Source organism: Trematomus bernacchii, unplaced genomic scaffold (genome assembly GCF_902827165.1).
Source record: "Trematomus bernacchii unplaced genomic scaffold, fTreBer1.1, whole genome shotgun sequence".
Taxonomy (NCBI): Eukaryota; Metazoa; Chordata; class Actinopteri; order Perciformes; family Nototheniidae; genus Trematomus; species Trematomus bernacchii.
In genome coordinates, this window is record NW_022987801.1 from 1,034,969 (window position 1) to 1,049,420 (window position 14,452).

The 14,452-nt window shown below is 38.6% G+C and overlaps 1 protein-coding gene across 2 annotated transcripts; it reads right to left on the bottom strand.

Moving 5' to 3' along the window:
• Positions 1-2,919: 2,919 nt before the first annotated feature.
• LOC117498080 lies at positions 2,920-13,903 on the bottom strand. Of its 2 annotated transcripts, XM_034150142.1 has the most exons (25): positions 13,819-13,903; positions 11,841-12,072; positions 11,564-11,655; positions 10,933-11,116; positions 10,715-10,806; positions 10,544-10,625; positions 10,372-10,457; positions 10,188-10,254; positions 9,991-10,076; positions 9,786-9,873; positions 9,614-9,699; positions 9,413-9,500; positions 9,241-9,326; positions 9,062-9,128; positions 8,769-8,854; positions 8,587-8,674; positions 8,402-8,490; positions 8,190-8,318; positions 7,179-7,274; positions 6,994-7,097; positions 6,782-6,890; positions 6,491-6,635; positions 6,273-6,299; positions 4,767-4,857; positions 2,920-4,596 (listed from the first exon to the last, which is right to left on the bottom strand). In XM_034150142.1, exons 2-25 carry the CDS (start codon positions 12,070-12,072, stop codon positions 4,503-4,505), a joined length of 2,394 nt encoding a protein of 797 aa, XP_034006033.1. In that variant the 5' UTR covers positions 13,819-13,903; the 3' UTR covers positions 2,920-4,502. The 2 variants fall into 2 exon arrangements, with proteins under 2 accessions (XP_034006033.1, XP_034006031.1); XM_034150140.1 differs by having other exon boundaries at positions 2,920-4,857.
• Between the last annotated feature and the right edge of the window lie 549 nt (positions 13,904-14,452).

The following is a 14,452-nucleotide window of genomic DNA, read 5'->3' on the forward strand; positions in this document are numbered from 1 at the left end:
GGCTAGAAACGTTTTTATTCTGCTGTGAAATTGAGCATTTTAACATTGGGGTCTATGGAAATTGCTCCTTTCTGCAGTCATCGCCTATCGGCCAATATATGAACTGCAGTTTGTGGCACTTCCGTATTGGCGTCCCGGCTCTTCCCCAGAGTTTGCCGCTTGGTCCGAATGCTTCTCTTTTTGCGCCGTCCCGTTCAAATGAAATCTCCGCCAATCATATTTCCACGCTCGCGCCAGGGGAGGGGTTACAAAACGTGCATCTTGTGCTGCATTCACTTGCACTTGGACATTAGAGACTTTCTCTCATAAATGTCAGATGAGCCACAACTTTTCTTTCAAAACAAAGCTGCCAACTGGGGTGGCAGCTGGGGTGGCAAGGCCTATTTTTAGGGTGGCAGTTGCCACCCCATGCCACCCCGGTAGGTGAAACTAGGCTACTAGCTACAGTACAGATGCAACTAAATGAGCTGTTAACTCTCGCTCTGACTTTTTTTTTTTTAAACTCTCGCTCTGACTCAGATAGGTTGAAAGAGACGACACACGCATTTTTCCCACCCGCATTCCGCGAAGACTACTGTGCCTCTTATTCGCAGACTGTTGGTGGGGGGAAAAAACGCTGACGGGATGCTGAATGTGATTGGACAAAAGCGTTGACAGACACACACACAGACAGTGGAACCGTCTGACATGCAGAGCGCTGTATGCAGTGGACATAGCGGAGAATTTTGACTCGTTGCGTTGTGGCGATGTCTCGCAGATAACACAGATAATACAGATAATACATATGAAAAGTATAATTTGCTCAGAGTCCAGAGACAGTTGTGGTTCGGTCCGGATCCGGACCGGAGTCCGGACTTTGAGGATGCCTGCTTTACAGCAAATACAACAGCACAGTTTGTTCAGAATATCAGTATGAGAAAAACGACACCCTCTGTCCTTAGACCCTCACATCGAATATGCTACAGTGCAAGTACTTCTGGGTCTCTGTGTTTCATTCAAGATTGGCTCTGTGTGTGTGGGACAATAGCACATTTAGTGTGATTGAGCGAGCGAGAGAGAGAGAGAGAGAGAGCGCACCGGTGCAAGCAGGGACCGTGTTGTTAGCATCTGGTTAGCTAGCTGCCTGCACTAACGGATATAAGAAGCTGTTTCCACAACAAGCTGGAGGAGAGTCCTCTCCTGTCAGACTGAGAGGCTCAAGTGAGCTAAAGGACTCTCTGAGTGTTTAGATAGTTAACTTTAGTCTAAATTATCTCAGTGGGTCTCAAACGGTTTGGTCACGAATTATGTAACAGATTATTTCCGAGGCACACCTTCATATGATCATTATAGTTATAAAAAAAATAAGAGAATACATGAAAAACAGTTATGAAATACTATATGACAGTAAAACAAGAATTTAGTTTAAAAGGGGAATGATTTGTAAAATATCCATAAAGAACACCTATATGCAGTGAGCTGACTATCGAGCCTTCATTGTAACAGTCGTGGGTGTACTGTGTATGTGCATGTGGGGAGTAGAACATTCCACTGTAGCGCCCGGTACCTTAATGTGAAACCCTACATGTTTGAGTACCCTCTATGAAACGTCAAGCTACCCCACAGCACCCCCAAAAGAAAATCTCTGGCACCGCCACTGTTATCAATGTAGCCTTTTTTCTAACCCAAACATCGACAGTAATCGGTTGGATGTTTATATATTTTTGTAAAATTGTATTTAATTTTGTAAGCTCAGCAGTCTTTGCTTTTATTTAAATGATCAGGCATTTGCTAACATGTTCAGACATAGTGCTGTAATGGCGATCTGTGTGAAGGCTATAAAGCTACGCCAGAGGTGATAACACAAGTATTTATTCTCCTATTTAGTTCCAAGTAACGCAATTGTCTTTATCTAAACTCGGTTTTTGTAGCGCTATCTTTTATAAAGTTTGGATTTGAGACTGTAATAATCATAACATATCGCAGATCCAACGATCTGTAAGCAACGTGCTACGCCGATGCTAATGGCACTGATATGATTCACAAGTATTTAGTATCCTTTAAAATCATATTGAGTAAGTTATAATAACAAACGTAATCTTCTATAGGTAAGTGCCGGTTTTTGCTGCGATATATGTAAAAGCTTTTGTGATTTCAGACTGCAATAATAATAAAATATTGCCGATCCAACGATCTGTAAGCTACGTGCTACCATACTTGCCAACCCTCCCGATTTTCGCGGGAGACTCCCGATTTCATTGCACTCTCCCGGTTTCCTCCCGGGGTCATATTTCTCCCGCATTTCTCCAGATTTCTGACAAAATCAGATTTACTCACGACTGTTTCCACTCGGACTTTAATACAGCTACACCATTGTTTGGTTTCCATGGCAGCGCGTCTCTTTAGTAGTGCGCGCAACTGAAATTCTGAGAGGGTGTTCAGCATGGTGAGGAAGATAGTCACAGAAAACAGAACAAGAATCGACAACTCTACCCTCTGCTCACTCCTTTCGAGCCCACACATATGCTCCATGGTGTCACAGGCCGCAATTACAACTACTATAAGTATGTTAATGTTAATCTAACAGCTCCTGCGATCCACTAGCTACGCCGATGCTAATGACACTGATATGATTCACAAGTATTTAGTATCCTATTAAAATCATATTGAGTAAATTATAATAACAAACGTAAGCTTCTATAGGTATGTGCCAGGTTTTTTTTTCTCAATGCAATTACAAGACATAAAACACATTTTTAAATGTATATACCCATCACTATGACATTCTTGATGTAATGACACACAAGACTGTTCCTAGTCAAATAAAATAAAGAGTCTTAAAATGCCTTCCTTAAAATGACTTAATTTGGTAGTAATGTCAGCTCGAAGTCGACCGGACTGAGACCACTTCTCTTTAAAGGACCTTTGTACATCAACAAATACAACGTAAATCATGTTTTATTGCTTTGGTTTTTACAAGACCCCTGAAGAGATATATAAAAGTTTCCCAAATATAACTTGTAATAATGTCTTCTCGCTTAATAACATAAAACATTTAGTTATAACCGTCAATAGTTATATGTAGAGAGAGTCATGCATGGTGGTGTAACAGATAATCTGGAACTACAAAAAAGGATCTGTAAAATGCAATTTAAAAAATAAAGAAAATACAGTGTGCAAGAGTTAGGGGTTATATCAAGTAAAGATAAGTGGTAGAATGTAAACAAGTACATTTTCTATTGCATAGTACTTCATTTAACCTTTTGATGAATGTTATGCTTTTTAGTCGAAGCAGTTGACAGCTAAAATGTGGATTTTGCATACAAAACATGAAATCCATCTGTGTGGTTGCAAGCTAACCGCTAACATTAGCTTATTCTGTTTGTCTGATAATTCTAGGATCCTGTTCAGGAGGATTTAAAAGCGAGTGAACTGGTCTGTATAGGGTCTCCTACTCTAAACAATAAACAGTCCTTGTTATAATGACCGATGGAAACACAGATTAAAGTTTGAGTTTGAGTAGTTTGAAGTTAAAAAATTGTTTTTTTCGGATGCTATTCTGCTCCTGCTAATGTTAGCTTAGCTAGTGTGTCTGTTAGCTTAAGATACACATGTCTGATAACAGAAATTCTCCATTCAGTTAAAATGTATAGTTAGAAACGAACGAGATATAAAAAGTGTAACTTCAAAAATGTACCTTCAAAAGAGCTGATTCTCTGTCTGTTACTTTAGATTAAAATAAGGAGCCACTCCCCACACACAATGGTGCTCTAGGAGGAGATTCAGGTGATAAGGTGGGCGGGAGCGGTGGAGGTTGCCTTGGTTGGTTATTGGCTAATAGTTACACAAGCCAAAAAATCGTTATGACATCATAAAGTGGCCAAAATCTGATCAGCTCATTTTCAGACAGGTTTTTATATAAATGGATCAGGACAAAAAGAGAGAGAATCTTTTTTCCTGAAACTTCAAGAGTCTCTTTCCACAGAGGGGACACATGTTGATGTACAAAAGAGATGAAAAAGTGGATTTTGCATAATAGGTGACCTTTAAGTCACCGAAGTGAACAAATTGTTACTGATTTTTCAAGGTTTAAGAAATTATTAAAATATCATTAATGATAATGTAGGTACACACACTAATCGTTTTCAAAGTTTAAATTCAAACTATTTAACACATATAACTAATCGAGACAATCTCAGATGGCCAGGCCAAAACCCTAGATTCAAACCCTTTGGTAGTGTCATGAAATATCATGTACACCTGAACTGATATTTACATTGAGTGGTGCATTTTAACTTTTAGTGCACCGGTAACTATTCACTTCATATAACTACAACTGCTTCTTCACAGGAGAGATAATCAGAGGATGGGAGTTTTTTTCATTTTGTTTAGGATGTGGACTGAAATATGGAAGAATCACATCGCTGAACATGCACTCGGTAAACGTGTAGATGTGAGATTGAGCCATCACATCGTAGAAGGACACGAGACGTTCCTCGTAATCCACAAACACTCCGACCTTTTCAGGTTTCTCTTTCAGGGGGAGGCTGGCTGGTGGTACTGTCAGGGCTGCGTACTTTTTGTCTTCGTAATGCACGACTACCCAGTAACCGTTCTCCGAGTTCACCGAGAGTTTCCCCTTGCGATTTGCATTGCGTCGTGCCACACCCAGGTCCCACCCCGACTTGTTAGTGACCTCCACCTCCCAGTATGACTTCCCAGAAGTCAACCTGTTGAGCCCCAGGATGCTGCCGAACATGTCGAACCTCTGCGGAGCATCGGGTACTTTTTGGTCATTTCCTCCATCTCTAACTGTCTTTCCATCGGGGGAAAGCACAAGGCACTGGTGGGCTGTGGCTGGGTCCAGCCTTACATCCACTGTGGTTGAGGAGATAAATAGAAATAGGGTCATCATGCACTTCATATGGATGACATAAACTACATGCTGATGCTTTTAATTTTAACTTGTCATAATCAAGTATAACTACTTCATAAAGAAAGCAAATATTAAGAAGTCTTGAAAGGTTTGAGAAGAATAGAGCTTTAAAATGTATAACTTCCACAATATTGCTCTACAAGAATGGACCAAATCTTTTTTTAAGGTCACATCTTGTTCATAGTCCTACCAACAAAACACATAGGTTACATTTTTTAAGAAAATGCCTCTAGTGACTAAGTGGAGAGTTATGTGATAAAAAAGTCCAACTTTAAGACTGAAAAGAGTTTCTTTGTGGAAAATGTTTTTACCAAAAAAGGAGGGGTATGCTCAGTGGGTCAGACATGAAATGCACTCAACAAACAAATGCTGATGAAACTGAATTCAACCATTCAACAGATCTGCTGCAAGTTGCCAATGGAGGCAACACCTGATCCTTTTATGCAATCACTCAGGTTTGTGTCCTGATTGGAAATTGGGTCAACCGGTGGGAGATAACCAGAGTTATGCTGAGAGAACCTTCTTAAGATTTCACAAACAAAAAACGAATCCAATACAAATATAAACCTGGTCACTCAATAAAATACAAAGATATCTATGTTTAAATACATATGTAACGATACATTTCTTCATTTAGGCCAGGATAATCTGTTTATTCCATTAAGTTTTTAAGTCAAAAAGGCTTTTCTCTGGAGGTTTGTTCACAAATGGGTCATTGTTTTATCCATGCAATATCCTCAATAAACATCTGTACACATTTCATTACACATATGTGTGGAGAAAGTCCATCCTTTTTGTGCATCAAGACAATATAATGTACAGTTTATAGTGGTCAAAGGTGGGGTAAGTTGACAGTTGCAAATGTCCTATTCATTTTGAAATTAACAAATATTTTTGTCTTGAAGGAATTTCATTCACTTAAAGTAGGTTGAGGACATGTTTCTGCCACATACTGTAGAGTACATTTCCTCATAGTATTTTTATTGTGAAACATCATTTTTTCTTTGCAAATAACAATGTGTATCCTTATTTGATTTGTTTCTTGTAGTTTCATTTATTTCGGTTGGTAAAATCTTTGGGGAGCACCCCCTGAATGACGCTGATTATCTCCCACCAGTTGACCATGTTACCCAACGAGGAAGCAGCCCTGAATGATTGCATAAAAGAATCAGGCTCGGGTCTTGTCTCTTTATTTGCTACTCTGAAGAAGACCTGACCATTTACTTTGTTTATTGCCATGAACTAGCCATGTAACCTTTTTTTTTCTGTGAGTGCCTGGAGGTGTTTTCTTTCAAACCATGACTAGGTTACAATGTTTAATTATTGACATTTTCTCTTAATATTCTGGGTCACACACCTGCAAAGGTGGGAATCCTCTTGAGTTCTGTGGGAAGAGAAATATTGTTACTATGATTTAAAAACATTACATTATATGTAATAGGAAATTAATAGGTGTTGGCTTTAAATGTAACGCCTGTAGAATAAGAAAAACATCTTCATTCTTGTTTGATTATTTACGAAACACAAAGAAAGCAATGGTGCTTGAGTTTTCACGTTTCAACGTCAAGAACATACCAACAGAAGAGAGTTTTTCCAGTTCCTGGTGAATTTGTTCCATCATGCTTGATATTGTAGTTCTCAGTGACCCAAAGGAGAATGAAGTGTCAACAGTGACATTTTTCCAATCTCGAGATTCATCCAGGAATGTTTTAGGAAGACCCTGTGGGATAAATGTCAGATTCTCAGTATAAACCTTTTAGTGTCCCCTGGATCTGGATATTGTCCATGCATACTGACATCTAGCATTATAGAGGCCAAATGAATTGTTTAAATGATAGAAAAATGCAAAAAACTTGGATGTCTTACCTGCAAGTCGGCATTTTTGTCCAACTCATCAATGGTCTTCCTGATTTTGTCAATTTCATTCTGCAGCTTCTTGACCAGATGTAGTCCTTCTCTATTCACTCTCTTTCTCCTAGAATAACATATAGTAACAATAGGCAGTTTCATGTATTGATTACCTTAACATTGGTGCAGTTAATGTCATAAATCACTGCGATATTTACTGAGCCACACACCTCTCCTCCAGAGGTTGAAGGGCTTTCTTCCGAGAGTCCTCCACGACTTTCATCACCTCTGAGAAAACGCTGTTGATCTCCAGCCATTCGGCATCCAAGCCGCCCTGAAAAGAGTAACGGATGATGAGGATGTTGAAAAAAACCTTAATGACAGGAGAACATTTAAATAATCTGCTTCGGCTCACCTTGCAGGCTTTTACAGATGATTTGACTTCAGAAATCTTCTGTTCTCTTGTCTGAATGTTCTGCTGTAAATCAGCCCTTATCATGTCTTGCCTCATCTTGAATAAAGACACAAAGTACTTTTATTAGATTGCCAATACAGTAAGGTCCAATAAAAGCTGAGGGGAGCATAACTGTCATTTAAACCCATCCGAAGCTCATGGGACAATACCTTAAAACAACAAATATGCACCTGCTGGTGGCACTAGAAGATGGGAACTGGGAAACACCGATGGCCCAAGGATATAACATCTAGTGACCAGAAATGTCTTCAATAGAAATTTGGCCAATGCATCTTGTAGATGTTTAAAAACGGTACCAATAATCCTTGATATCATGGTACGAAAAGTGATGACTGCTAAATTCTTTAAACAGGTATTCTTTCAAATGGCCAGTAGGGGGTGACAACAAAGGTTGCAAAAACAAATGTGTTTGTATGGAAGCCTATGAGTTTGAAACAATTGAATAATTACTGGTGCAAACATTTAGCTAACGCGTTTACGGTGTCAGTGTTAGTCTTCTGTGCTACTGAGCAGCTTTCATATGAATACACGGCTCAAACACTGACTACTTTCACTTCTCATATACCAGATATGGATAGCGTTACATCAAAAGTCAAAGTTCTACCAATGGCTGTAGGATTCTTCCTGTGGGCACCGTGGATATCAGTACCACATTTCATGAAGCTTCATTTGAGACTAGTTGAAGGTCCTCTATTATACTGTTTTTCATCAATATATTAAAGGTCTCAGATATATACATCATAAGGTGGCCAAAATCTGATCAGCTCATTTTCAGACAGGTTTTTATATAAATGGATGTTTATGTATAAACGACAGGAAAAAGTGGATTTTGCATAATAGGTGACCTTTAAGACTAGACCATAGTTGTGAATCTACAGACCTGACAATAGGCAAACATTTCATACTGCTAGTTTTGTCTAATTAAACATTGTATACTTTAAAGTTAAGTACCTTTTGTAGTTTTTGAGCCTCCCTCTCTTTCTCCATCTCCTTCTCCCTCTCCCTTTCTCTCTCCTTTAATTGGAAGGCAGTTTCCTGAGCTGTGGTTGTTGGAAGTTCCCAGTCCAACTGCACTCCAAGCTAGACCCAAAGATAGTATACATTTCAGGCTGCAATGGATCTATAAAAGAAGTGACATTTAAAAGACATGAGACCTGTTGTACCTGCTGTGCACCGGTGGAGAAATCGAGCGCTCTACGAACGTTGTTGGTGTTTTGATGAGTTGTACTGAGATGGGGGGGAGTTTCAAACACTGTATAGAAAAAAAAGTTGATAAGGATCAAACAAGCTGCTTTTAATCTTATCTATATATAGTTACATTTCTAAAGGAATCAGTTAAAAACAGTACTTGATTTGTTTGTGTTCGTCACTGTGACATCTTTAACTGTAGGAATCGTTGGGCTGCCAAATATCTGTGACATTGGCATCAGCGAAGGCTATTGGAGAAAAATGGAAGATGAGACTTTAAGGGTTAAACTTAACAAAGCTTTGCTAACATTTCGTGCTTGTTTGTACAGAAATCTGTTGTACCTCTACACCACTGGAGAGATTGCATGCTTGATGAGTTATGTCAGAGTTTGTGGCTGTTTGCTGGAAGTTCTGCTGAGTTGTAACAACTGTAGGAGAAGAGGATGGGTCACTGTTAAATACAGCTGCATTTTGTCAAATAAAGTTTGTGGCGTTTTTAAGAGAGTTTTGCTGAGTTTTCATAACTGTAGAAATTGTGGAAATAGGATGGGTTAGGGTTAAACACACCTGCATTGTGTTAATCCAGCTAGAAATATCCTATAATGATGATGCATATGATTTGTTTGTGGCCTTACCTGGGACTTCTGCTGCTGCAGGAATGGTTGGGGTACCAAACATCTGTGAGATTGGGAGCACTGAAGGCTGTCAGACGAAAGTGGGAAATACGATTATATCTATATAGCTTTTCAAAGTTATTCTGTAAAAAAAAAAATGTTTTTGACACTTGAACCTGTGTAACAGGAATGTATTGTACCTGTGCACCACTGGAGAAATTGAAAGCTGGACGAGTTATGTCAGAGTTTGTGGCTGTTTGCTGGAAGTTCTGCTGAGTTGTAACAACTGTAGGAGAAGAGGATGGGTCACTGTTAAATACAGCTGCATTTTGTCAAATAAAGTTACAAATATACAAACTTGATAATGCATACATGATTTGTTTGTGTCATTGACTGTGATTCCTGCAGCTGCAGGAGTGGTTGGGGTTCCAAACATCTGTGGCATTGGGGGCACTGAAGGCTGTCAGAGGAAAGTGGGAAATACGATTATATCTATATAGCTTTTCTAACTTTTTCCGTAAAAAAAAAAAATGTTTTTGACACTTGAACCTGTTTAACAGGAATGTATTGTACCTGTGCACCACTGGAGAAATTGAAAGCTGGACGAGTTATGTCAGAGTTTGTGGCTGTTTGCTGGAAGTTCTGCTGAGTTGTAACAACTGTAGGAGAAGAGGATGGGTCACTGTTAAATACAGCTGCATTTTGTCAAATAAAGTTACAAATATACAAACTTGATAATGCATACATGATTTGTTTGTGTCATTGACTGTGATTCCTGCAGCTGCAGGAGTGGTTGGGGTACCAAACATCTGTGACATGGTGTACAGTGAAGGCTGTCAGAGAAAAATGGAAAATAAGATTTTATGATTTGAACTGAAGCTTTTTCAACCTTTCCCAAACAAATATAATTTAAGCAACACTTTAAACTGTTTTACAGGAATGTATTGTACCTGTGCACCAATGGAGAGATTGAATGCTTGATGAGTTTTGTCAGAGTTTGTGGTGTTTTGAAGAGAGCTTTGCTGAGTTTTCATAACTGTAGAAATTGTGGAAAGAGGATGGGTTAGGGTTAAACACATCTGCATTGTGTTAATCCAGTTAGAAATATACTATAATGATGATGCATATGATTTGTTTGTGGCCTTACCTGGGACTTCTGCTGCTGCAGGAGTGGTTGGGGTACCAAACATCTGTGACATGGGGTACAGTGAAGGCTGTCAGAGAAAAATGGAAAATAAGCTTTTATGATTTGAACTGAAGCTTTTCCAACCTTTCCCCAAAAAATATAATTTAAGCGACACTTTGAACTGTTTCACAGGAATGTATTGTACCTGTGCACCAATGGAGAAATAGCGCCCTTGATGAGTTTTGTCAGAGTTTGTGGCCGTCTGCTGAGAGTTCTGTTGAGCTGTAACAACTGTAGGAAAGGAGGATGGTTTACTGTTAAAACCAGCTGCATAGCCTAACTTCCAGCTATGATAAAGTACAAAGATGAATGCATACATAATTGATTTGTGTCGTTCAGTGTGGCTTCTGCAGCTGGAGGGGCCGTCTGGGTGGTGAAGTTTGAAGCAACAGGTACATTCTGTCATTTTATAATGGGTTAGGGTTAGGGTTTCTTCCTTCATGGATATATTTAATACATTTTATCTATATATTTTCACTTGAATATACCTTTCCCCTTGCTGAAGCAATGGAGTTACTTGGTCCGCCATCCTGTTGAGGAGATTCTTCCAGGGGACTTCCCCAAGTAATCTGTTTACTCTCTGGGAATAGATTTGTTTTGTAAATTCAGTTTTAAGAGCTTGAAATTGCCCTCATGCATCATTTGCAGACATTGAATGAGTTAAAACATACTATTTAAAAAATATAATCAGCTGTTTATCACTCACCAAACTTCAGAGGCTCGAAGGTTGAAGGTCCAACGTTAGCGAATGTATGAAGGGAACTTGTTAATCTTAACTGGTCACTCTGAGGGATACTATATCCCCTCTGTGTGCATCCCATCATCCCCTGTTGAGTCCTCAGACCCTGGTAGGTCGTAACCAGGAGGTTCTCATCTGATGTTTGGGGTATCTGTAGAAGTCACACACACATTTAAAGCACTAACACATTTGTAAAAGCAACAATTTCTTCTCAATATGTTCTGTGAAACTATTGCCATGAAAATTCCTCAATTCAGTAAGACCAAGTAATTGTTTTCGTTGTATTTGTTTGATTATTTTTTTGATGTTGGTCTGTGCGGTTTGAAGCATTGATTTGTAGAATTTAGGCAGGGAGTAGTCGCCCTCTAGGGGTACTCTAGAGTATTTTGTGTGGGGTCTTGACTACTTCCTGCTGTAAATGACACGCCACCAGGACATACAAAAAAGATTGAAATATTTTTTGACGGTAGAAAACTAGTTGTCAATGTAGAGCAAATCAAGGGGCCAGTGTTGTGGAAGAATTCACAACAATAAAAACTAACATTTAAAACAAATATGTGTGTGAACATGTAAGTAATGTATTTTTGCTTGAATATACCTCCCAGACTGGAGTAACCCTGTTATTTGGTCCGCTGTCGTTGTGACGGGATTCTTCCAAGGCGGCATTTCTCCAGGTGAACTGTTGATGATCTGAAAAACATAATAAGAAAACCCATATTTTTCTAGAAAAAGTTATTTCTGTGGAAGACAACCATCCATGTTTGGGAGAGAGCTCTTAACCGTTACTGTCACTCTTCATATTTTCTACATTTGACCCTTATCTGCAGCAGTTTAATGAAAGACATCAGTTATAACTAAGAAGCTGTAACACTCACCGATCTCTAGATAAGGGCCGAAGATATCTTTCAGAGGTTCTTCTATTTGGATTGACGGTCCAATGTTAGCAAACGTGTATCTTGTTAATCTGAATTGGTCACTCTCAGGGATACTCATTCCCATCGGTGTGCATCCCATCTTCCCCTGGTGAGTCCTCAGACCCTGGTAGGTGGTGACTTTGGACCATCCGCAGTAGCAAACCTGCATGCTCTTGTCTGATGTGTTGGGCATCTGTAGAGGTCACACACAAACATTAGAAGAGGACGTGCTCCACATAGAAGCAACACATGCGACCCAATATGTTCTGTGTGTACAGGAGGCTCAGAGGTGCATGATTGTATTCATCATACATTTTCCTCAAATTGAAAGTCCCTCCACCTGCCTCTTCACCCTCCTGCCTCCTTCCGCAGCCTGAGGTCGAGCACAACCAGACTGAAAAACAGCTTCGTCCACCAGGCTGTCAGGAGGCTAAACTCCCCCCCCCCCCCCCTCCCCCTTCCACCTCTCCCCTCTCTCCCCTCTATCTCACCTCTCCACCCTGCCCCATCTGGACCGGGAATTTAACACCCCCCCCACATCCAGCACCTGTCACTTTTTACGCTGCTATTTATGTAAATAAGTTGGGATATAGTAATGTATACATATTTTATATACATATTGTATATCCTTTATTTTATTTTATTTCATTTCATTTTATACCTCGGGACTGTGGGATCTTTCTGTGTGTACAAACATATTTTGAGATTGACAATAAAGTTGACTTTGACTTTGAAGTAAGTACAGATTTCAACTTTTGTTTTGTGTCAATGCTTAATTTTAATGTGGACATTTGGAGAATAAATAAAAACCCAATTTTAAGATCTTAATGGTCACCTGATGAGTCCCCAAAAGTCCTTTTTGATGTGATTAAAGACTCTGATGTTTGCAAGCTGGATGTGTATGACTGAGGTAAAACAGGTATCAGTCGCCCTCTAATGGTACTCTGCAGTACTTCGTGTTGAATTGACTACTTCCTCTTGCTAATTAAATAGAAAAAAAAACATGTAGAAGTAAACTAAAATAGCGTAGATACAGCATAAGGGATAATTATTTACTAGTATGTATAATAAATGTAACTGAGCATTATGTTAAACCAGTACACAATTTAAAATAGGGATAGATCAATTAGTGAGTAAGTAAATAAATACAAATATGAACACTTCAAGATAGAAGATATATCAAAGACAGGTTATATAATGAGAAAAACATTTGTTATTAGTCATCATTTATCATTTATCTATTGAATAATAATTTCTTATATACATTGTAACTGTTGTTATCTTAAAAAATGCTGCTATCTGTGTAAGATAAGTTTGAACAAACTTGGAAATAAAAACAAATATTTACATCTCTTTGACATCTTAAGAACAGCCCATTGAACATTTATATTTTCCACACACTCCCATCTGTGTTTATTGCAGTGTTTGCACACGCCCTGAAACTTGGCCCACAGCATATTTGCATTGCTGCCCTGTCTCATTCAAAGTCTACTATTAGTTTGTTTGCACGGTATTCATAGAGTGTAATACAACATAAACAGCTGTAGATGCTATAGCTCACACTGAGAATGTACTTAAGTACTGTATCCTATAGTAAGATTTTGAAGTTGTACTTAAATTGTACTTCTCCTCCTCTACCATTTAGAGGTAAATGGTGTACTTTGACTCCACTAAATACTTTTAGCTACTTTACAGATTTTGATGAATGATGTGAAATCCGACTCTTAAATTCCGACTTTATTTCCACCTGGAGTTAATTCACAAGCTACCCTGCAGTATACAAACTCATTAAAACTAGCTGCCTGCACCTTTACCAGCTTTCATAACACTTTAATGCATCAATAATTATAATCAAAAAACATATCATATATATTATTCTGAAATGAAATCTGCATTATGAGTACTTTTACTTCAGATTAGCTGTCAAACTGCATTTTACCTTGTCTCTCTCTCCTCGCGATCCTCTCAATGATCTGTCTCTCGGTCTCTCCTGCTATATGTTCATTCTGAAGAGTTTCAGTTTCGTTTCTGACAAAAAACAACTACTGACGCGTTCCCTAAAATCACCCCACCTGCACACGATATCCTGTGTAACAACACCTTAAAAAAAAGAAAGAAGAGGAAACGAATCTCTTTTTCATTTCCTGTGCATCTAAAATAAGTGGCCTTTTGCCGTAGCAAAGAGCTAACACACAATTAATACATCTGATGTTTTTCTGAAGTTATTTAAACATGTATAATGTTCATTAGTACCCAGAGGTGGAAGAAGTACTTAGATTATTGACATAAGTAAAAGTTAAAGTCCTCCATTCAAAATGATACTTAAGTAAATAACTATTAGCATTGAAAACTACTTTAAGTTCCAAAAGTAAAATGACTCGTTATGCAAAATAGCCATTATAAAGCACCAGATATTTAAAAATAATTGTATTAAAATGATTGATGCATTAATGTGTTCATCACTTCAGTGTTGCTGTTGGTAAAGGTGTATATGAATTAACTGTTACACTACTGGGTAGCTTAACTATAAGATATTCCAATGTGTGTTGTTTTACATGTTGTATTAATAACCT